This window comes from Anser brachyrhynchus, assembly GCF_964034855.1.
Source record: "Anser brachyrhynchus genome assembly, chromosome: 22".
In the NCBI taxonomy this organism is placed as follows: Eukaryota; Metazoa; Chordata; class Aves; order Anseriformes; family Anatidae; genus Anser; species Anser brachyrhynchus.
Genome location: NC_137715.1, coordinates 5,971,531 through 5,996,688, shown reverse-complemented (window position 1 = coordinate 5,996,688; position 25,158 = coordinate 5,971,531). Strand labels below are relative to the sequence as shown.

Sequence of the window (25,158 nt, the reverse complement as noted above, 5' to 3'; positions counted from 1 at the left end):
AGATGGAGAGTCTGTGGTCTTCTCTCTTTCTTTGATTGACATTAATGCTCATGGCTATTTGCAATGGTGCATTACTCTCCATTCTCACCTCAGGCACTAAAGAACTCACATGTAGGTCTGTGTAATGCTAAGTCACACAACAGATGTACCTACATCAGGGAGCTAGGGAATTTTCCTCTTTGTAGGTAAAGGTCATGCAAGTTTCAGGCTAGGGATCTTAATAGCTTGCAGTGGAGCATTGTATCTCCTCACCTCTTCTGAGCTATTGTTGTGTTTTTTGTTTTGTTTTATTTAAAGTTATTGATTCACATCCTTTCTCCTTTTAACACGGACTTAAGAAATTGGAAGGTGTTCATTCAGTTATACCAAACAACAGTGTGTCCATAATCACTAAAACTATAGCTGAAGTATACTAGAAGTTCTAGACATTCATTGTGGTGAAAATAACATAGGGCATGGCTTCCTAGGTAAGTTTGAAAGTAGCTGTGATTTCCCTCCTTGGGAAATATTCCATTAATAAATATAAAATAAAAAATACCACCAAAGCAATGAAAACCAGTAAGGCAAGCCCTTTGCTAGTGAAATTCTACACAATTCATTCGGAATGATTGCTCAGAAGTGTTTTCTCTTCTTCTCTGCTACGTGTCAGCAAGGGATTTTTTTCTTCCATTTTCTGTCATTAATTGCATTGCTTTAAGAAACTTCCTGCTTGCCACCCACAGAACAAATTGGAGCCTTCTTGTCTAGAAAAAGGGAAGAAAATAACTGATGTTCATGCTCTATTTTCTTCTTATCCAAATCAAGCTGTTTACCTGCACTTCTCTTTCTGCCTCCCTCTTAACAGTACCAAGAGACAGAATGACACTTTTAGAAAGGAGCTGAAGTTTCAGCATAGAAAGCTGCATCAGAACAAATTGTTATATCTGCAAAGGCTACAGAGAACTTATCTACAAAGGTTGAGTTAGCTTTTTTCCTCATCTACCACTGAAGAGAAATGTTTCACCATTGTGTATAGAAATAGTTCTAGCACATTATTCTCTAAACTACTCTAAACTCTCTAAACTCTCTAAACTACTTAGGAATTGTTTCCCTCCACTGACTGTAGTCTGGCAAACAGTTGGGTTACAGGTAGAAGAAACACACCAGAAGAATCCTGCTCTGCACAACAATTCATGACACTAAAGGGAAATATGAGCATAAATGTTTTTGTGAGCTCAATCTGGAGAGAATGATGCTCACTTCTGTGCTCAGTGCAAAATTATTGTTAATTTAATGGATGCAGTAATTCTAGAAAAAAAACATGCAAAGGGCTTTCAGTCTCTCTCTAATGATTTGGTTGATCATTAAATTAAATAATCAGACAGCATCAGAAGTCAGAGGGTCAAACTCAGACAAAAGAAACAGAAAATGTAGAGTATACTAACACCTGTATGTCCTTTCTTGCTGAGCAAGTCAAAATGATGATAGCTCTCTCCTGTGGTAGGGGACAATAAAGGCACCCTAAATAAATATATTTCCAAATGACCAAATGGGAAAGTGTCATGTACAGCTGGAAAACCTGAATAGCAAGGAGAACATTTTGGATTTGCTCTCATATTTCTAGTTATATGTGGGGAGAAGGGTGTTTACACCTCCACTCTGTACATTCCTCATTTCTACAGAAATATATGGGAATCCCCTATGCAAGGTGCTTTAGATGTCTCCTAGGTTTCATCTTGCTACACAACTCAAAAGATGGTAAAGCTTCATAGTCAGAAAGGCTCTGGCAGCACAAGAAAGGACTCCCAGTCTGATTTCTTTTGTGCCTTGGCTTTCGTAGAGCTAGCAAAAATGTCACAGAAAGGGAGAAGTCCAGGGACAGCATCAACATATTTGTACTCAGGCTGCAGAGAAACACACTTAGATCAACCTCAAACAATGCATGGAACTTTGTATCCTGCAGCAAACTGCTTCAACACAAATATTTACTCCAGCCATATGTAAAAAAAAAAAAAAAAAAAAAAAAAGAAATGCCTATCTGAACCCCTTTCCAGCACACAACTCAGTGCCATGAACAAGCCCCAATCTTACCTTTGCAGAAAACCTTGTTTGTTTGTTTGTTTTGCATGTGATGTCCCACTGTCATTTTTCACAATAGACAGGGCTAGAGCAGGTCTTAAAGCAGGTCTTTAAGCTGCTTATATGCACAACATTTCAGCCTGAAGTTGGGTTTCTTTCAGTAATTTCTTGTTAAAAGAGAGGAAGGATGTTTGCTTTAAATTGCTCCTAAAATTAAACTTTTTTTTTTTTTTTTTTTTTTTAACAACTGCAAAACCCAGCAGGATATAAGAGCTATTCCTGTGATTATTATTATATGTGCTTGTATTCTCCTGTGCAAGAGGAGTTGCTTTTGGAATATGGACTATACATATATTTTAAAGGGTTCTCAATTAAAAATACAGCATATATCTGGGATTTTTAACTTGTTAAAAGTAAATAAAATACATGAGAATGAGGTAAAAAAATCCCAAACGATTTTTTTGAGGAGGTGGGTTGAATTCCACCAGTCTATCCTTTTTCATTTGGACTTTGAAATTGAGATGGTAAACCTATTTTTATTTCACTTTTTGACATATAACGTTTTATAGATGTTTTAAGTGTTTACAGATACAGAGAATACAAGCTAATTGTTCTCTTGCTATTATTTTAAATAATACAAAACTGCATAAAAGTGAAAAACACTAAATTACTTTTCTACAGCTAAATCTTTATGTTGTCTTATATAGCATTAAAAATGTTATAGAAAGAACCCTGGATTCTGCTGGTAATAATCTGTCCTGTATGCTCTGAAATATTAAGAAGCTTCTCATAAAATTAGGTGTATTGAAATAAGCTGAATTTCTTTCCTTGATCTCTCCTGCTACCTGCTGGTTAAAGTGTTTATTTTTCTGACAACATCTTAAATTTGATGAATTCTAAAAAATAGGTCAAAAAGAAAAAGAAACAAATGAAACAAACAAAACAAAACATACAAAAAGCAAAACCAAACAAACTGAAAAAACAGTAACTGTTGCCTCAGCACATGCCACAGGTTAAACTAATTTGCTTTGGCTTTGCATTTTTTTGATTGCCAACAGGTGCAGATGAAACTTCTTGTTATGTGACATACAGGCTTTAGAAAGTCCAGTGTCAGAAAGGCACATGTGAAAAAAGATGAATAACTGAACTGAGGTTCAAATATGCTTTATTCTCATGTGCAAATTAAAATGGTTGTACAGAAAAGTAAGTGACTCGTAACAAAGGAAATGGAGTATAATAAAGAAAAAGCTTGTAGAACTACTCTTGAAATATGTTAGTATTTGGGGGGGGAGGGGGGCTTTGAGCTGTAAGTTTTTTTAACAAACAAACAAATAAATAAACAAACAAAACAACAACACAAACTCAGCAGTCAAAATATTCCAGCTGGTAGAAAGATGTGTTGCTGGGATTAAGGGATGAGTTTGTTTCCTTAAAATCTGTTATGGCTAAAGCAGGTTAAGGCCTTTCAAAGATATGGATGTCTTGCCAAACAAGGAAAAAGACTGAAACAGAAAGGAATGAAGTAGAAGTTCTCTGGCTTCAGTAAATGAAGAGGATAATAACAATATGGAGTAATCTGAAACTCCACAATGTCTGTTGCCCTGAGATGAAGAAATTACCGTACAATTTGTTGCAGCTAGGAAGGCTGTGGATAAGATGCACCGAGGAGCTGTGTTGTCCTGGTGAGGCCCTTTTCTCCTTTGAATGTTGTGGTCTTCTGTACTACGGAAAGTTTCTCACTATGGAAGGACCCAGACACTTCAGTTCCATTGAAGTCCTGCCTATGGACCTGTCTGTTTCTTGAAACAGGTAAGTCTGTTTGCTGTTATCAAGGTACTTTGTATGCTACAAACCTGTGTCAAAAATAAAATATTTCTTGTATTTTACTGGGATTTGAAGGATTAAGATTCCTCCATTGCAAAAGCGATTTTTTTATTTGGGTGGCCCTTTATTCTTTGAGAATTCAGGATGTCATACATTGGGACCCTTTTCTTCATTAGGTATACTGCAATCACAGTAATGACTATATTGAGGTGTGAGACTCTCTCTGGAAGTTATGCTCCTGAACAAATGTAAATGGGTACAGCCAATCACAGGTTAGGAGCCTGTTAAATGACTGGCCTTAGAAGTGGTCATTTGCTATGTGATTCGGGTAAAATGACTTATCGTTTGGTTTCCACTGGGTGTGAAATGAGGTAGATAAATCCTTTAGAATTTGTTATGTACCCAAATGCTGCAGGAACTAGGAGGAGAGTGAAATGACTTAAGCATAAAGACAGAATGAGACTGTTTTTGTTTCTAATTCTCTTCTGTTTTTATATTTTATACTAGCATCAGTGGGAGAGTTACTATTTGTATAACAAGTTTGTGCATTTGGAACTCTGGTGAAGATGCTTTAAACTTTTGAGTTATTTGATCTACTGCTTTTCATTCTATAAGGATATGGACGATATTTCCTTCCCACCTTTCAGACTTTGACTTCAGTAGGTATTGCACATACAATACAGTTTGGAAACATAGCCATTTTATACATAAATCATTTTTGCATGGATAGACACTGAGGTTTCCCAGCACTAAATTTACAATTTGAGCAATAATAATTCTTCCCTTCCTTCCCAGTTTTGTTGTTCAGTACCTCTAGAATGTGGGAATGGCACTGAAAGAAAACTTATAAATGCAAATTGTGCAATGATTATCTTACAGAGAAAAAAATATCTGGACAAAGAAAGAAGTGATATTTTTATTTTTGTAAACACTGTGGTACTAAAATTTGGAAGGGAACTTACTGCTGGCATAGAAACCACATTTACTCTTCAATTCAACTAGTATAATGTTGAGTAAAAACATAATCCCTGCTGTGCTTGCTACCCAAGAAAAACATCTGATGAGCTGCTGGTTCTATTCTTTTTTTTTTTTTTCATTTCATTTGATGCATGTAAATATGCTTGAGACTGCAGTGTGTGGCAATAGTTGAACTGACTGGCTAAGCTATTGTGGAAGGGATGCTCAGTTATTATACACTGATCTATAACTATTTAAAATGTTTTTCTTCTCTGTGGAGTGTGGTACAGAAAGAAAATGATTTTATAAGAAGTTTGCATTCATGAAAAAAGTAACAATTTCAGAAAAAAAAATCATTTTATTTCCTTCCCCTAAAGATCTACAGGTATTCACTTATCTTAGCAAAGTTACTGAGAGATTAATTTATTTCACCACAGTTATACTGGTTGGTCTTTCTCAGCAGACAAAGGAATGTCTGCTTTTACATCCTGTTCATTTTAAGGGATTTTTCAAGGCTTTTAACATTCTGTTCCCATGTATGATAGTCAAGTTGCTTTAAAGTTAAAATTATCATAAATTTTAATCTTTCATTATCACATCAAAGTCTTAAGTGCAACGAAAACCTCTTAAATTTCAGGAGAGCATGGACATCACACTTTTGTAAAGGGCTGAACTACTGTGAGTATGAACATTGATAAGGTCATATTTGTGCATGGAATATGCCTTAAAAGTGCAAGCTCAAGAGGTAAGCTGCTTATTTTTGTCTATACAAAAATGAAGATGTAATTTTCAAGGGCCTCACTCCCATTTAAAATTCTCAAACATGGAATAAAATGTTGTGTGTCTGTGTGAGACAGAGGGATTTGGCCAACCCCTTTTCAGTGGTTTGTGGGGACAGGACAAGGGGTAATGGCCACAAAATTGAGCACAGGAAGCTCCACACTAACATGCGAAAGATCTTTTTCATGGTAAGGGTGACGGAGCACTGGAACAGGCTGCCCAGGGAGGTTGTGGAGTCTCCTTCTCTGGAGATATTCAAGGCCCGTCTGGACACCCACCTGGGCAGCCTGCTCTAAGGAACTTGCTCTGGCAGGGGGGTTGGACCCGATGATCTCTTGAGGTCCCTTCCAACCCCTACAATTCTGTGATTCTGTGAAAATGCCAGGAGCACAAATCACTTTTCTGCCATCTACAGCAGTCAGTTTTGTGAAGTAAAATAAATCTCATGAATAAAATCCCATTCACAGTAGGTACTTTGCAAAGCTCTTGACTACTATAGTGATAAAGCATCTCCTCAGATGTGATATTCAGAACAGAAAGTACAGTCAGATAAGAAGAACTGGAGAAAAAATCCCGCAAAAATATGGATATGCTCCAAATGTATCATATTCTTATTCCCTGTGCATTAAAATTCAATTAAAATTAGCCAGCTATAGGCAACATATATATATAATTATTATTATTTTTTTTAAGAACTGAGATTATTGCTACAAAACCATGTGTTTTCAGTCTGATTTGATCCTGTACATTCAGGAGTCCTTTCTGACTGTGGAAAGGCTGATCATGGATGCCATTCTCTTCACACACCAGAAAGGGCTTGAAAGTTACTGCCTGTTTATAGAGAGAAGCACAGAGTAGGAAGGTTTGTTTCTGGGGAGAAATATGAAATAATATTTGTGAAGAGACTCTATTTTTGAATTTTGTTCCTAGGATGCTTCTTTTCTGTCCATCAGCAATTTGAAAAGACTAGAACTAGTACATGAGAGTCAAAAAATAATTAGGCGCGTTAGTCTGTTGTGTTGTTTGGTTTTTGTTTGCTTGTTTGTTTAACGCAAATTAGTTTTTGCAAAATTTTCTACAGGAGCGAAAACATTGCAAATACCAACTTATTTTTTGTCAAGGGGTGTACCTAAAAGCCTCCAAACCCTACTCAGTATAAGAATTCCTGTTTTTTTCCCCCTTGTTGTTAATTTATCTATTTATATATTTATTTGCCTAAAATATAAATTAATCCATCTTAAATATCAGAGAGAGCAATAGATATTGTCTACCTTGATGTCAGGAAGGCTTTCAATTTATTGACAAGAACTTCATAGACATGATGTTGATGTATGGTCTAGATAAGCAGACATTGGGGTGGATTGAAAACTAGCTAAACAGCTTGGCCTGGACAGTAGTAATCAGTGGCATGAAGTCCAGTAGGAGTTTAGTAACTAGTGGTATATCCAAGGGGTCAGTATTGGCTCCAGTATTTTCTAACATCTTTGCTAAAGATGATGAGGGAGGGGTGTACTCTTACCAAGTCTGCAGATGACACAAAGCTTGGGGAAGGGGCCCAGAGGGCCCAAAGGAGCATGCTGTTATACAGGCCTTGACAGGCTGGAGAAATAGGCCGGTAGGAACATCATGAAGTTCAACACAGAGAGGTGCAAAGTCCTGCACCCAGGCAGGAGCATCTCCAAGTACCAGTACATGCCGAGGCCCACACAGATAGACAGCAACCTGGAAAAAAGGGACCTCGTGGCAGGTTTAACAGCAGTCAGCAATGTGCCCTTGCTGATAAGAAGGCCAACAGTATTCTTGGATACTTTAGGCAAAGTCTTTTCAGCAGGTCAAGGGAGGTGATCCTTCTGCTCTACTTAGCACTGTGGAGTGCACACCTGGAATAGTATGTCCAGTTCTGGGCTTCCCAGCACAAAAGAGACATGGACATGCTGGAGAGAGTCTAACAAAGGACCACAGATATGGTTCAGGCACCAGAACATCTCTTTTATTGGAGGGAGGAGGGATCACATCAATGTCTACAAATATTTGAAGGAAGGGTGCAAAGAGGATGGAGACAGGCTCTCTTCAGTGGTTCCCAGTGACAGGACAAGAGGCAAGGGGCACAAACTGGAACACAAGGTTCTGTCTAAACATAAGGAAGCACTTCTTCACTGTGGGATTGACTGAGCAATGGGACAGGTTGCCAACAGATGTTGCGGAGTCTTCCTCCTCGGAGATCTTCAAAAGCCTTCAGGACATGGCCTTGGCAAGCTTCTCTAAGTGGCCCTGCTTGAGCAGTGGGGTTCAACCAGACGACCTCCAGAGGTCTCTATTAAACTCAGCCATTCTGTGCTCCTGTGATTCTGTGATCCCACAGTTGAAAATAGAATTTAAACCATTTTCTGGAACCTTCTTTATCAATGGGTAACTAAAATAGCATATCAGTTGCAAGCTGACTTTCTGTAAACATTTTCATGATGGCACAGCATTGAACAGTTCTTATCAAGATACATAATTGGAAGTGGATATGTTTGCATGTACTTACAAGTAATTTCAAGTGGGGGAAAACATCTTCATGAAATCTGTTGTTTTACAGTTGAACTAGACAAACAGAACTAAATTGGTACTTGTTTTCAAGTAATTCAGCAACTCTAATGCTTTTAATTCAAAGTGAACATTTAAGACTGGTTTTAACATACTTTATTGAGTAGTGATATAGAGTTATAGCACTACAGCAAAGCAAACAGCTCTGTACGGTGTCCATCATAAATAGAAAATCATGTGATTTATAGCTTTACAGTGTAAGTCTAATAGGGAAGTCTTAGGAAGAGAGTGGTGGGGGTACAGAAGCATTTAGTTTTCCCAAACAACTATTCCAACTTAAGATACTGGAAGTAATACTCAAAATTTGCCTTAAAGAAGAAGGCATGCCTTGCACCAAAGCTGGAACAAGTAATTCTCCTTGCTTAAGTTGTGAGAACTCATAAACTTTGAAGTTCATGTACCTGTAAATCTTCTTAAGTTTTGGGGAAGTTTCTGACAGGGGTGATATACTGGTTTTGATTAAATCACCTTTGGGCAAGGAGCAGCTTAACAGTAAACCTGAAGAACATTAAAGAATCTGATCATTCCAGGGTAACCACTGGACAGTTTAGATGGAATTGGATGACTTTCATAGTTTTTTTAACCTGAGTTTTGAGAGGCATTTTGAGGTGGTTCATTGCAGTGGGAATGCTGTAAGTGGCTATTTGCTTAGCTTTGAGACAAAATCTCTTCTAAGATTGGAAGAGGAAAAAATAAACCATGTTGGAATACAGACTTATCTGAAAACATTCCATTGTAGACTGTCTGTTTATAATTTCAGTTATAAAGGAAGATAATGGAAGAAATCCCAACCCCCAAACTTGGGAATGAGAGAAAAAAGGCAGATTCACAACTGAGAGAATAATACATTCTTAAGGCTTGGTCATTGTTTTGGTCAGGGGAATCATGGGCATCTGAAAAAAAAAAAAGTGAAGAAACATCATTATGTTTAGCCTATATTGGATGAAGACATTAGATAGTTTAAATATGAGTTGTCTCAGTGTAGCAGGTTGGTGTAGGATGGGATATTCACTAACTGAGGTGGATGGAGAAAGTGCTATAGAAAATCTTCCATTCCTGTCCTGTTTTTTTTACCTACCTTCAAGGCTGCAGTTAACAGCAATTGTAGAAGTTAGAACAATTATCATAGAAAGATGCAGCTACAGTCTTTTCTATGATATATAAGAACCAGGCTGGTGAGATAGAATCCCACAGCACACCACAGAGGGGTAAAATAGCAAAGTAGTGGATTGTTATGAGAATTTTTAGGGTTTTGATCTAGAAAACTTGAGAAGAAACCCATAAGAGATCTGTGTATACACATCAAAGCTTTAAAAACAAACAAAAAGAACCCATCCTCTGTGTCAACAGCTACTACCAGAATCTTTGGTAAAGCTCTTTGTCACAGTGTAACTCCATACGTGTCTATGAAACACTCGGTTTTGGAGAGGGGACAAGGCTTGCTGTTCTTCCAAGTAAGTGCCAGAAATAAAAATCTCAAAAAGAGCTCTTCATGATGCTGTGAGGAGCTTTGTCATTTAGTGATTTAATAATAATTTCTTGAAGCAATTTTCTTGATGAAGAACAAGTGAATGCTCATCTTGAAATTGTCTGACTTGAGAGACTAGGTTTAGTCCCTTTAGTACCAAGCATTAAAGGTCAAATCTACTAACCCAAGCTGATTTTTGCTTCTATCTTTATCACTGGATTTTGAGTTTTGTTTCTCTGTTTATATCTTTGTTTGGTTTTAGAGGGTTATTTTTTGTTTGTTTGTTTGTTTCTTAAAATGAGAACTGTTCTTGAGAATTGCCTACGTCTTTCCACTAATTACAGAGATGCACTAGTATATCTGTACTAAATTTAGATAACTCAGATGCATAGGGTGTGTTGCTGGTCTGTCTCAGGACATAAAATTTCCTGGAACATGCAGTCCAGAGTCTCAGTTTCTTTGTACTATGTGAAGGCTAGGAGGTGTGGGCAATGAGGGATTGGAGTGGAAAAAGACTTTTCAAATGAAAATTTTTACTAGTTTCACAGTTAGAAGTGAAAAGAGAATTGGAGAAATTCTGTCCCAGATCAAAAACATTCCATGGTCAGGATTTTGTAAAGCTCTGTGGGTGTAACTTTGGAGGTGGCAACCAGGAGCTTAAATTCAGAGGAGGAATGCACCTAAATTAAAGCCATGTAAGCCCAGAAGAAATGTCCAAGTCTTTAGAAAGCAAGTGCCTGTGTTTCTGAGGATTGCATGTATACAAAGGTACATATATGTAGGCCAAAGAAGAAGTCCAATCCAGTACTAGTTCCCCGTATAGTTTAACTAATTTTTTGGGTTATTGTTTTAATCTGAGTCTCCAGAATAGAAACAGTGAATGACATGTGAATACCTAATGAGGTATTAATTTAAAAAATGATTTAAAAAGCACTGAAATATCTAAGGTTGTTATGAATTTATTAATTATTAGTCTTTACCAGTGTGCCTGAGTGAGACTATTCCTGTCTGTGTGATTGGATAAGGAACAATCCTTAAAGAGAAGTAGAAGCAAGTTCACAGGGAGTAACGACTTCTGAATTTTAAGCCAGAGCTGATCTGAGCATGCTTGACAGCAAATGAGGTACCAGTAGAAACTGAGTTTATTGAATTCATTAAAGCTTGTGTTATTGCATATACCGTGGTTCTGAGTTCTCTCTGCAACCGGTAATTCACTGCTGTGGTTTAACACCAGCAGGCATATGTATCACACAGCTGCTTGTTCATTCCCCCTCCATTGGATGGGGAGAGAATCAGAAAGGTAATAGCGAGAAAACTTATGGGCTGAGATAAAAGACAGTTTAAGAGGTAAAGCAAAAGCTGTTCATGCAAGCACAGCAAAACAAGAAGTTCATTCACTACTTCTTATCAGCAGGCAGATCGGCCATTTCCAGGAAAGCAGGGCTTATCATATGGAATGGTTTCTTGGGAAGATGAATGCCATCAGTCACTCCAAATGTTGTTGTTGCTCCCCATCTCCCAAGTATAGGCCCTCACCTTCTTTCTCTCCAGCTTTTATTGCTGAGCATGATGCCATATGGTATGGAATATCCATTTGGTCAGCTAGTGTCAGCTGACCTGGCTGTGTCCCCTCACAGCTTCTTGTGTGCTGGCAGGGCAGTATGAGAAGTAGAAAAGTCCTTGACTAATTGGCTTGACAACTAAAACATGGTTTTGTTCTCAGTACTATTTTCATCACAGATCCAAAGTACAGCACCATGTGAACTATTATCAAGAAAATTAACATTACATTCACCTTCAGGAGTGGAAATAAAGTGATGGTAAAAACAGTTTCCTCTTCCTAGTGAAGTAATGCCTTGTAAATGTTTGAAAGTAGATGTATACATAAAACAGAGAGATGATTAATCCTTTGTGAAAGAAATTAGTTTCCCATTTAAAGAGGAAAGAGAAGAAAGGAAGACATCTACAGGTACTTTAAAACAAAACAAAACAAAAAACAACAACAACACATTATTGTTATATGTAAATTCTTTAGATACAAATAGCATGAAGACTATTATGAACAACATGACTAAAGAGATGAAGGATAATCTCTTTAGTCATGAGGGTCATCTCTTCAGTCAAGCCATGAGTCACACTCAGTAATAAACTATGGACGTCATCCTTTACTACTCTCAATTGCATTTAGGTAGGAGAAGAAGAGTTAAAAGGAATATATATATATGGATTATTTTTATAAAGCACTTGCTGTCTGTGTGAATATGAAATTTGGAGGCAGTAATATTTGGCCAACGAGTAAGCATTTTTATAATACCAAGTAAGTGAGAAATAAAGAATGTCATACACAAACATTAACAGCCTAGCTTCTTTTTCCACGATTCAGCTTCTTATATCAAACTAATTTTACTAATTTCACCTCCATTTTTTTTTTTTCATTTAATTTGTTTGGAAATCCTGTCTTTAGGGAATCTCGTGTCTGTTCTGCTGAGTATCCTTAAGACTGGAAAACCTCTCCGTTTTGATTTTTCATATGTCCCCATGGTCTTCCAACATATACTGTCTTACAAGGGTGGTGGGTGTGAAACAATTAAGACATTTTTTAAATTTTTATTTTAAAATTAATAAATTGGTAAAAAAGTGGGTGCATGGAAACGTTACATGCTAAATGCTGTCCTCTTTTTTTATATTCATGTCTCGTTTGAAATATCTGAATTGGGAGAAACAGTGAAACTTAAAACTAGTTTGTTTTTACAGCCCCAAAATATGTACTAATGTGGACATCAAAGTATTATTTTCTGCTGTTTGTGATAAGATTTGGTTTAGCATATTTTTAACCTGCTAGAGTAAACTTTGGAGGATACAGTCATCAGCACAGAAAGACATTTTGCTTTATATTGGCTCCTAAAGATTTTGGAATTGCAACATTTAATTCTGTCATTCAGTAGTGATTGGGAATCTGTTAAACTCTTCCAGTAACAGTTTATGTAAAGCACCTTATCACAGTGTACTTGGTACTTATGGAAAGTTCACTTTTGGTGGAGGAACTCGCATGTCTGTGCTTCCAAGTAAGTCTTCAGGTAAAAATACTGATCTTAGACTGTATGGTTTCAGCACATCCCAGATCCACCCAGAGTCCATCCAGTTCAACTCCCGTGTCTTCAGTGGAGATGGATGCAGAAATGTTCTTTTGTCTTGGTCATAGATATCTTCTTACAGAGCATTGCACACTCATCTGATGAATTCAGATACATCCTTCATGTGTGCAGAAATGTAAATCATAAATGTGATCTAGTTCTGTTAGGTTTATTGATTTCATTGTGTATTGAATCACGGTGACAAAGTTATCATTTATGGTTCTGTTGAGAGGCAGACAAATAATATGCAGGTATACCAAAAATCTTTAAAGTAAATTGAACTTTTTGTTCAGTTACTAGAAAAAAGAAAATGATTCATAAATAGGAAAAAAAATCCAGTTTGCAGTTTTAGTTCAAAGAAAGTATCTGAGGGGCAAAGTACAAAAAACAGTTCAAAAGACATCTCCCAGAAAATATTTTTTCTACATATGACTTTTGCCTATTTTTTTTTAAAATCACAACCTTCTCTTTACAGTAAGATCATGGAACTAAGATGTTTTTAGCTGAGAAATTCTTAGACTCAAACTTCAAAGCTGATTTTATTTTTTTATTTTTTATTTATTTAGAAGATTCTTGGGCAGTGAAATTGCAGGAGGTTGAAAGCAGGCGTTTGGGCAGGGGACATGACTGGTTATGACAAAAAGAAAGTGGGGTCTAATTAACAACTTTTTTTTTTTTTTTGGTGGTGGTGGTAGTTTTTTCACCTCTTTCTCTTCATGGTCTTCAAGATATAGAGATCTATCTGGTTGTGAAGATAAAGAAAAAGTGTAGGGGGAGAGAAATTGAAAGCTGAATGTAAATTATAAGACAGATACTCAGTGTTATTAAGGAGTTTATTGTAACAAGCACATTTTTCCCATAAAAAGTCAAAATTATTAAGGTATTCTTCCAGAAGCTGGTCAAAGGCCTGGGGGCCCAGATTCAGCAGATTAAGGTGATCAAGTTTACTTAAGGACATTAAAATACACTTTGAAGGACCAGTTTCACTTGCTCTGAAACTCTTGCAGAAATGTACCCTGCTCAATTTATTGGTACATAATGTTGATCTGTAGGGTGTCATTGTTTTAATTTTTTTCTATAGTGAGAATCTCAGATACTGTAGGAATCTTGCACTCTGTTTTCTTTCTTGTGTTATATAGTGGTCAGGCTAAACAATTGTAATAAATCCTGATTTGTGATCAAAATGGTATTTTTGATATATTTTGCCTTAGATTCATAGTTGAGAAATCATTCTTCTGCTGAATTCTGTGACAAGCATTTCACTCTTCCAAAAAAGTGGAAGATACTGTGTGTGGGGGGAGGGAAATATTGGTAATGAAAAGTGAAATGTAGAAAGTGATGGGAAGAAAACCAAGATTTTCTTAGTAAATGGGCACCATCACAAAATGTAGGTGATTTCAGCTACAGACTTGGTTCAGATCCCATTTAAAATACAGTTTATGTCCTGAGGTGGTGGCAAAAGGAGGAATATCCTTCAGTATTGCATCTTTAAAAATCTTTCATAAGAAAGTCATACTCTTAGATATACATGGAACAATACAAATAATGCATATGAAAAGCTGAAACATACATATCCTTCTCAGAAATTCATTAAGAGCATGGTTAATTAACTGGTTGTAAAGGCAAGTTCTCTTTTTTTCCTGTCCTCCTTATGTTTTAGTCTGCATATATGATCAGAACTCTTAATGAGGAATAAAGAATGAAGATGTAGTTAGGTTGTGAAAAAAATTAATGTCTGGGTAGCTTACAGAATGGAAATATTTTTCATGAGATTTCTTCTCTGGCTTGCATAAGTCTGGATGGGGTTCATCTTTATTCATTCCTGTCCAGAAATCATTACAGATCAGGTGATTCCCTGCTTGACGTACAGTTGCAGAGCAGGAAAGTTTTTTTCAAAGAAGTTAAATGATGTGTGAATTCAGGAGCCAGATATAATGAGACGAAGTTTGGCAAAGGAACAAGGCTCAGTGTTAAAACAAGTAAGTGAATAATCTGAACAAAGTCTTTTTCAGAAATATTGGGAAACTTGGTGCTTGGAAATGGCAGTACTTGTCCTGCCATTATTCTCATATATAGGTCCTTTATATTAAATGATCTTGGCAAGGGAATATTCTTCCACATCTACTGCTTTTAGGGCTGGAATGAACATGTGGCTGGACCATTTAGTGCAAAGACAGTGCACAGTATTAGCTAGTGGAGGGAAGCTCTCGTGTGATAGATGAGTCTGTATGTCTGTATAGTAACTCCAAGCAAGAAGCAGAGAAGATGGCTTTTCAGAGACTTGTGAAGTCTCTGCCCTATTAAAACAAACAAATAAACAAAAACAACAACAACTACAAAAATAATAAAACAACAGACAAACAACAAAAATTAATATATATATGTATATATAAAAGTGATTTGATATGCATTAACAGAGGTAGAAGAGGCTGGAGAAGTTCTGCCCCTGTGGAATACCGAACCAGGTATCCTAGACATTCATCCTGACTTCTCGTTTGCATCTCCCCCTGCAAAACCATTCAGGACAGTGGAGTGAAATGCTGCTGATACTGTTTCTCTCTCTTTTCCAAGGCATAGCTTAGAGACCATGTAATTAAGATCTACTGTCATAAAGAGAGTGCTAGGTACATTATTTTTTTCCTGGCTATTCCAAAGCATCCCATGTTCAGAGCACTTCATTTTTCTTGACCCATAAAAAGTATTGACATGAAACCTTCTAAGAGACAGAGATGAGTCACAGGTATGTGCTAATGGTGATACGTTTTCCCAGTTACTGTCTTTTGCATATACTTATCTGGACTAAAAGTTGTATGACGTTTTTGTTAGTGGATGTGTCACTGTGTGACTTCAGTATCCAACTGGAAAGTCACCTTTGGAAGTGGAACACAGCTGGTGGTGAAACCTGGTAGGTAGAAACCCAACCTAAATGAGTAGGGATAGGAAAGCCAAATTCCCATTTCTGTGACACTGATATTAAAATTTCATTGTTTTTTCCTTTTGTGCATGATCAAAAGTCAAGATTGACCTTGCATCAGGGACAAAACCCATTATGAAGCTAAATAGGTGTTTGGAAGCAATGGGAAAGTCTTACAAGAGAGTACACTTTTCACTTCTTATGTCTCATTGGGAGATAAAACCTTTACTTCATCTGCAAATACTCAAAATGAGTTTAATACAGGTTTTGGAGCAATGAATAGAATATTTTTCTGGTCAGCCTCTACAAATATCCATTGTCCTCTCTGGAGGAGAGAGAGATAATATTCATCCCAAAGGACCAAATGCCAGATACTTATTTTTATTCAAAGAGAATAAACAAATCAAACAGTTACAGCTTTATACCTGAAGAAAGGAGTCCCATGCCACATAATCATTTTCTTCAGCGCTATGTTTCCAGAAATCTCCAAAAGCTGCCTTTTATTTCCATTCTTCAGAACCCCTTGTCTAAGTTTATTTTCAGGAACTGCAGTTTGTGTCTTTACTGAGAACACTGTCTCAAAGCAGAAAGAAATGGCTAATTAAGAAAATCGTGAAGGGAGATCTAAACTAATATTCTCATGGAATTTACGTCTGAACAATGAGTTTTAAAAAAATGCCAAGCCAAAAAACACAGCTCAGGAGCTAATAAGCTACTGGAGGAGAGAAAACACCTACAGGGTTTTTGTTGTTAAGGGAAACACTGTGTGAATATATATGGATACAAATTCACCTTTGTAAGTAGAGCTCAACTAAGAGTAAAATCAAGTAAGTATTAAGCCTATCTTAATTAAGATTAAGCACTATCTGGCCAATGTTGAAATTTTATATTATTAAAATTACATTCATCTATCTATTCTCAATTTTTCCTTTTAAAGATGAGTGCTATATGAGTATGGTTTTGTCAAAAGTTCTACCGAGGTATACCCTCATGTTTCAAATAATATTGCTCCTTTATTGCTTTCATATGAAAAGAAGAGAGTACTAAACTTACATGTTCAGAGAAAGAGATTTTATGCCGTGGCCATGACTACCTGTGAAACTTGGGGTAGGTCAGATGTCTCTCTCTCTCTCTCTCTAGCACAGCACTGGGTGGCTGGACTCTGTTCTGCTGAAGAAAGGCTGTCAGGCTGTCTCTGACAGCCCCAGGGGTGCTCATGGCCTTTCCTGGCATAAGCTCAGCTAAGCCCTTATTTCCCAATTTCCCTTCCTCTACCTCAAGCTGTTGATCAGCAGAAGGTTCGTCAGGACAGGGAAGCGTGGAGCGGGGAGAGGTGTAGCTTCTTCAGTGGAGGCTGGCTGGGCTTTTTGTAATGGGAGGAAATGCTGTGTGACTATAACAACTACAAGCTGACCTTTGGCTCAGGAACCAGGCTGTCCATCCTACCAAGTGAGTGCGGGGCTTTCCATAGGTGTTCCATACAGGACTCTTGCTACAGATGTTGTTCCATTCCAATCCTTTAACTTCAACTTTTTCAAGCTGAAATGTCTTCTCTCCCCTTGCATGCTCTGAGATTGCCCTGAGTGCAGTATTTAATGAGGTTTTCTGTGGTTGGAGCAAGCCTCAACTTGAGGTCTGCATGCCCTTGGGAAAGGGTGACCTGTGTATTGCTGTGAAGGGTCTTTGCCAGCCATACAAGGGACTTGCTTGTTATGGGTACATGAGAGCTTCTGTGTAATGGCCTTTGTTGCTGTGAGCGCTGACTGGAACAGGCTCACCTTTGGAGCTGGAACAAAGCTTTGTGTAAAGCCTTGTGAATACAGTTACAGTTATTGGGGACAGGGACGGGGGGAGTTTTAGTGTTGCCTCTCAGTCTTGGGCCCTGTTACATCCCACAAAGCCAGACTCTTAACCTCCACTTGTGGCCTAGGATCCTTCAACCCCATCCCACTCTTCTGCTGCTCCTCCTAGCCTTGGCACAATTTGGCTCAGCCTTGGGGGCAAGTGCCTCTTCTCCAGGAGCTGCCTGGGCTTTTTGTTATGGGAGGAAATGCTGTGTGGCTCTGGCTTTGGATATGGCAAACTGACCTTTGGCTCAGGGATCAGGCTGTCTGTCCAACCAAGTGAGTGCTCAGCTTTCCTGTTTCTCCTTTGTCAGATGTTCTTATGTATCCTGGGTTTCATCCCATAAACATCCTTGCGGTATCCACACCTCCTTAAAGAGGGGAAGGAGAGTGTAGGCACTATTTTATTTGTAAGCCAATGTAAGCCATCAGAGGTGTCTCTGAGATAATGACCTTTCATTAAATCCCCACACAAGTGAGCAATCACCATTGAAACATGCTCTTGTGAGTCAAAATGTGAGTGGCTTCATTTTTGCCTTGTTCTGCATGGTTTTGTGGGGAAGAACTTTGGGAACGCAACTGGGCTATTCTCCAGGCATCCCAAGGACTTGGTTTCCACACATGTCCCAATGCCTTGGGCTCCCTGCAGTTTGTTATGGCACCTCATCTCCATTACATGCCTGGTTCTTTCCTTCCCTTTGCTCTGAGCATTGATGGCTATGCGTGTCTTGGATAAGTGATGCTTCAGACAAATTTGGAGTCGTGCTTCCATTGTCCCTCAAGCTCTTCAGGAGGCTGCAGTGCAGGTGTGCATTAGCACTGCAAAAAAAGTGCATGCAAGTGGTGGGTGCCTGTCTTTGTAACTTCTCAAAGCTGCCTCAAAAACTTTTAACTCTAATGTAAAAGAAAGATAGGGTTTGGGAGGAAGACAGCCCCTATTGCTGGTGTCCTTTCCTGAGCAGGGCTCTTCTGGACCCGTCTTTGCCATCTTCCCCTCCTCTCCCCCAACAAGGGGAGTGGCGCATGGTTTGGCAGGAGTGTGCACCACTGAATGGCGGACAGAGGACACTCCAGTGGACAGAAGATCTCGAGGTCTGCTGAAAGGTTTCTGCTTTTTCTAAGGGAAAAATCTCAGGGCTCAGGCTCCCAGGAACAGAGGTCTCCTGTCTCATAAGGGATGTGGAAGGGCGTATAGTTCCTGTTGAGCTGAAAAGCACTGTGTGAACTACGACAAGCTCACACTTGGGAAGGGGACACAACTTCACGTTGTGCCTAGTAAGAGCCACCACCACTGTGTAGTCTCCTTCCATGTGGGGCAAACCTACCCATTTTGCAGCTGTCAGTGGCTTCCTGGCAATTCTTCTCTTAGATTTGTAATGCTGCAGCTGCACAGCTACAAGCAATCAGCTTACCTTCAGGAAAGTCTGGGGCTCAGAACAGAAGCAGCAGTCCTCTCCAAAGGGGTTTGACCCATCCTGTCGGCCCTGTGTTGCTCTTGGTCCCACAGAGAGCCTGGGGTGTCCTGACTTCAGGATGCAGCTGGCCCTGAGTTACCTTCAGCACTGTGCAGCCGGGCTGCGGATGGCAAGCACTGCCAAAGAGGTAGTCAAGGTTTTGGTGGATTGAGGGGTTGCTGTGGGAACGCAGGAGGTGCTGGCTCTAAGCCTGCCTTTGGCCATGCAATGGGACTTTCTGTTGGGTCACAGAAGTGCTGCATGTGGCCGCACTTTGTGCTTTGTGCAAGGCCTTTCCTTGGGAGGTTGAGAGCAGCAGCATGACTGTGTGTTTGATCGCTGATGGTGACCACCTCCAGCTACCAGTTTTGCTTGACAGGAATGTGCCAGGTTGGTCCAACATGACCCTGACTGCTGTCCCTTTGGCTGCGTTGGAACGCGTTGCTCCACGCCAGCTCCCAGATTTTGCCGTGACCCCGTGCAGGCTCTTGTATGTCCCTGTGTCCTGGCAGGGTTTGTGCACTTGGGGGTGGGAGAGAAGGACTCTGTGAATGCTGGTGCTTACAGCAAGGTCACTTCTGGGAGCAGGACAAGGATCCTTATGGTGGCTGGCAAGCGGTCTGTGATGGGGCAGGTGTGCCTGATGCTTGTAAAGTACTTAGAGGTCCAGGGACAATGCACTGTCAGACTGGTTTCCTTGCCCCTTGGTGGGGATTTGTCTTTGTGATTGCAAAGCGAGCTGGGCTTTTTGTAATGGGAGGAAATGCTGTGTGTCTGGCTACAGCAAGCTGACCTTTGGCTCAGGGACCAGGCTGTCCATCCAACCAAGTGAGTGTGGAGCTTTCCATAGGTGTTCCATATGGGGCTCTTGCTACAGATGTTGTTCCATTTCCATGCGTTAACTTCACCTTTGCAGAGCTGAAATGCCTTCTCTCCCTTTGTGCCTTTGTGATGGCAAAGCGAGCTGGGCTTTTTGTAATGGGAGGAAATTCTGTGTGACTCTGGATACATCAACAAGCTGACCTTTGGCTCAGGGACCAGACTGTCCATCCAACCAAGTGAGTGTGGAGCTTTCCATAGGTGTTCCATATGTGACTCTTGCTACAGATGTCGTTCCATTTCCATCCTTTACCTTTACCTTTTTCAAGCTGAAATGCCTTCTCTCCCCTTGCACGCTCTGAGACTGCCCTGAGTGCAGTATTTGATGAGGTTTTGGTTGGTTGAAGCAATGCTCATCTTGAGGTCTGCATGCCCTTGGGGAACGGTGACCTGTGTGTTGCTGTGAAGGGTCTTTGCCAGTTACACGAAGGGCTTTCTTGTTATGGGGAGATGAAAGAGTTTTTGTAATGGCCTTTGTTGCTGTGAGTTTCAGCTTGAACAGGACACCTTTGGAGCTGGAACAAAGCTATGTGTAAAGCCTGGTGAGTAGAGTTATAGTTATTACTTAGCCTTGCAGGGCGAGGCTTAAATAGCCCAGACGGTAATGTTGGAGTGTAAGTTTTGGTCAAGCTCCCTATGAGTGTGCATAAGCCTGTGCCTTCTCTCTGGATATGGCGGAGCAGTGAGGTGCTGTGGCAAGAATTGATGGGGAGCAGAAGTTTGTCCCTGAAATGGTGGGAAAGCTATTTACAAAGGCATGTCAGGGGAGTTTGCTTTGTGGCCATGGACAGCCCATAGCCCGCCAGGTAGGGGCCTGAGCCAAGTCCTGGGGTTTTGAGGCAGGAGAAAAAACCAATGTGTATAATGCAGCAGCTGGAAAGATGAGGTTCAGTGATGGAAGGTCAGTGACTGTAAAACAGCATGAGTACAAGCACTGAGCTCACAGTAGCCCTTTGTAGCAAAGGAGGCTACCAGGAGCATGCTTTCCGCTGGCTTTTTCTTTTTTTAATCTTGTGTAGCTGCTGACCGAATGCATTTTTCACAGCTCTTGCAGAGCCGTTCATGAGCTGCTATCTGAATGTGCCTCAGTCTGCTGCAGTTCTCAAACCTTGTGCTTCTGCAGCTGCGGGGCTACCCATTATGTGCTTTGCCTCAGGACAGGCTTTGGCTCGGGAAAGAAGCAGCAGTCCCGTCATCTCACAGCTGCCTCTGAAACGCATGGATTGCCAGGCATGATGGTTTTCTCCATGCTTTGTGCACAGAAGCAGTGCCACACACATAGTTCCTCTGATTCTGGGACAGCATTACTGTAGGGAGAGTTGTCGCTCATAGGGCTTAACAATTACCAAAGGCGACAGGGAATGCTCTTCTGAAAAGTGCAAGTGAGCTAGGGAACGGATTTTGCTTTGTTGCAGATAGTGGCCCTGCACTTGAGCCTGTTGTGTCAGGGAGCTCTGCCGTGGCCTGAGTCCAGGTGCTTTGTGCTTGAGATCACGTGCAGGGCTGGCAAAGACATTTTTGTAATGAGACATGCCACAGTGTGTACAATGCGGACACAGTCACTTTTGGAAAAGGAACTGTGCTTTCAGTTGTACCAGGTAAGCAGCAAACCATGCTGAAAAACCGAGTGGTCTCCCTTTTGCCATGTTCTTCATTGATTTGTGGGGAAGATGTTTGGGAACGCAACTGAGCTATTCTCTGGGCATTGTTAGGACTTGTTTTTCCCACATGTCCCAATGCCCTGAGCTCCCTGCGGTTTGTTATGGCACCTAATCTCCCTTACATGCTTGTTCATTCCTTCCCTTGGCACTGTCAGACTGTTTTCCTTGCCCCTTGGTGGGGTTTTGCCTTTGTGACAGCAAAGCGAGCTGGGCTTTTTGTAATGGGAGGAAATGCTGTGTGACTCTGGCTACAACAAGCTGACCTTTGGCTCAGGGACCAGGCTGTCCATCCTACCAAGTAAGTGTGGAGCTTTCCATAGGTGTTCCATATGGGCTCTTGCTACAGCTGTTGTTCCATTTCCATCCCTTACCTTCACCTTTGCTGAGCTGAAATGCCTTCTCTCCCTTTGTAGGCTCTGAGATTGCCCTGGGTGCAGTATTTAATGAGGTTTTGGGTGTTTGGAGCAAACCTCAACTTGAGGTCTGCATGCCCTTGGGAAAGGGTGACGTGTGTGTTGCTGGGAAGGGTCTTGGCCAGCCACATGAAGGGCTTGCTCGTTATGGGGAGAAGAGAGAGTTTTTGTAATGGCCTTTGGTGCTGTGAGTACTGACTGGGAGAGGCTAACCTTTGGAGCTGGAACAAAGCTATGTGTAAAGCCTGGTGAGCAGAGTTATAGTTATTACTTAGCCTTGCAGGGCGAGGCTGAAATAGCCCAGACAGTAATGTTGGAGTGTAAGATTGGTCATGCTTTTGGTCATGCACAAGCCTGTGCCTTCTCTCTGGGTGTGGCAGAGCTGCGAGGTACAGCAGGAAGAAAAGGCAGCAGAGTAGAAGTCTGTCCTTGGAATGGAGGGAAAGCTATTTACAAAGGTATGTCAGGGGAGTTTGCTTTGTGGCCATGGACAGTCCATGCTCGCCTGGGCAGGGTCCCAGGACAAGTCCTGGGGTTCTGAGGCAGGAGAAAAAACCCTGTGTGTATAATGCAGCAGCTGGAAAGATGGGATTCAGTGATGGAACGTCACTGACTGTGAACCACCATGAGTGCAAGCACTGAGCTCACCGTAGCCCTTTGTAGCAAAGGAGGCTACCAGGAGTCTGCTTTCCGATGGCTTTTTCTTTTTTCAATCTTCTTTACTTGCTGACCAAATGCATTTTTCACAGCTCTTGCAGAGCTGTTCATGAACTGCCATCTGAATGTGCCTCAGTCTGCTGTGGTTCTCAAACCTTGTGCTTCTGCAGCTACAGGACTATTGTGGGTGTTACTTCCCTTACGACAGGCTTTCCCTCGGGACAGAAGCAGCAGTCCTGTCATCTCACTTCTGCCTCTAATATGCATGGATTGCCTGACATGATGTTTTTCTCCATGCTTGGTGCACAGAAGCAGTGCCACACACACGGTCCCCCCGATTCTGGGCAAGCATTACTGTAGGTGAAAGTTGCTCCTCGTGCAGCTTAACAATTACCAAAGGCAACAGGGATTGCTAGGGAATGGATTTTCCTTTGTTGCAGGTACTGGCCCTGTGCTTAAGCCTGTTGTGTCAGGGAGCTCTGCTGTGGCCTGAGCCCAGGTGCTTTGTGCTTGAGATCACGTGCAGGGCTGGCAGAGACATTTTTGTAATGAGACGCACCACAGTGCGTACAATGCGCTCACAGTCATTTTTGGAAAAGGAACTGTGCTTTCAGTTGTACCAGGTAAGAAACAATTTATGCTGAAAACCAAAGTGTCTTTTCCTTTTTGATGGGAAGCCGGTAGACAGCCCGGCAGTGCTGTAGGGACAAGTGGAGTGGGGGTGTTGGGGAGATGCCTCTCTCAGTTCTGGGCCCTGTAACATCCCACGAAGCAAGACTCTTATCTTCCACTTGTGGCCTAGGATCCTTCAGACCCATCTTACCCTTTTGCTGCCCCTCCTAGCCTTGGCACAATTTGGCTCAGCCTTGGGGGCAAGTGCCTCTTCTCCAGGAGCTGCCTGGGCTTTTTGTTATGGGAGGAAATGCTGTGTGGCTCTAGCTCTGGATATTGGAAACTGACCTTTGGCTCAGGGACCAGGCTGTCTGTCCAACCAAGTGAGTGCTCAGCTTTCCTGTTTCTCCTTTGTCAGATGTTCTTATGTATCCTGGGTTTCATCCCATAAACATCCTTGCGGTATCCACACCTCCTTATAGAGGGGAAGGAGAGTGTAGGCACTATTTCATTTGTTGTTAACAACGTAAGCCATCAGAGGTGTCTCTGAGATAATGATCCTTCATGAAATCTCCACACAAGTGAGCAATCACCATTGAAACGTGCTCTTGTGAGTCAAAATGTGAGTGGCTTCATTTTTGCCTTGTTCGTCGTTGTTTTGTGGGGAAGAACTTTGGGAACTCAACTGGGCTATTCTCCAGGCATCCCAAGGACTTGGTTTCCACACATGTCCCAATGCCTTGGGCTCCCTGCAGTTTGTTATGGCACCTCATCTCCATTACATGTCTAGTTCTTTCCTTCCCCTTACTCTGAGCATTGATGGCTATGCGTGTCTTGGATAAGTGATTCTTCAGACAAATTTGGAGTCGTGCTTCCATTGTCCCTCAAGCTCTTCAGGAGGCTGCAGTGCAGGTGTGCATTAGCACTGCAAAAAAAGTGCATGCAAGTGGTGGGTGCCTGTCTTTGTAACTTCTCAAAGCTGCCTCAAAAACTTTTAACTGTAATGTAAGAGAAAGTTGGGTTTGGGAGGAAGACAGCCCCTATTGCTGGTGTCCTTTCCTGAGCAGGGCTCTTCTGGCCCCGTCTTTGCCATCTTCCCCTCCTCTCCCCCAACAAGGGGAGTGGTGCATGGTTTGGCAGGAGTGTGCACCACTGAATGGCGGACAGAGGACACTCCAGTGGACAGAAGATCTCGAGGTCTGCTGAAAGGTTTCTGCTTTTTCTAAGGGAAAAATCTCAGGGCTCAGGCTCCCAGGAACAGAGGTCTCCTGTCTCATAAGGGATGTGGAAGGGCGTATAGTTCTTGTTGAGGCGAAAAACACCGTGTGAACTACAGCAAGATCACCTTTGGGAGCGGGACATGAATTCAGGTTTTACCTAGTAAGTGCCACCACCACTGTGTAGTCTCCTTCCATGTGGGGCAAACCTACCCATTTTAGAGCAGTCCTCTCAAACGGGGTTTGTCCCATTCTGTTGGCCCTGTGGTGCTCTTGGTCCCACAGAGAGCCTGGGAGGGGGGGGGGTCCTGACTTCAGGACACAGCTGGCTCTCAGTTACTTTGAACACTGTGCAGCCAGGCTGCAGATGCCAAGCACTGCCAAAGAGGTTGGCAATGTTTTGGTGGATTGAGGGGTTGCTGTGGGAGCACAGGAGGTGCTGGCTCTAAGCCTGCCTTTGTCTGTGCAACGAGATTTACTGTTAGGTCACATAAGTGTTGCGCTGTGGCTGTGCTTGTGGTTTGTGCCAGGCCTTTCCTTGTGTGGTTGAGAGTAGCAGTGTTACTGTGTGTTTGATCACTGATGGTGACCACCTCCAGCAATCGGCTTTGCTTGACAGGAATGTGCCAGGTTGGTCCAACATGACCCTGACTGCTGTCCCTTTGGCTGCGTTGGAACGCGTTGCTCCACGCCAGGT

At 41.2% G+C, this 25,158-nt stretch overlaps 1 protein-coding gene across 2 annotated transcripts in view; it reads left to right on the top strand.

Moving 5' to 3' along the window:
- Positions 1–25,158, top strand: part of LOC308181526 (M1-specific T cell receptor alpha chain-like) — a 401,071-nt gene that overhangs the window by 317,045 nt on the left and 58,868 nt on the right. Inside the window, exon 3 of one of the 2 annotated variants that reach the window (XM_080564915.1) lies at positions 20,389–20,443. The exons of the other annotated variant lie outside the window; for it this stretch is intronic. Within the exon in view, the coding sequence (XP_080421041.1) occupies positions 20,389–20,443 (55 nt within the window). The remainder of the gene's footprint in view (positions 1–20,388; positions 20,444–25,158) is intronic. 2 annotated transcript variants of the gene reach the window in all.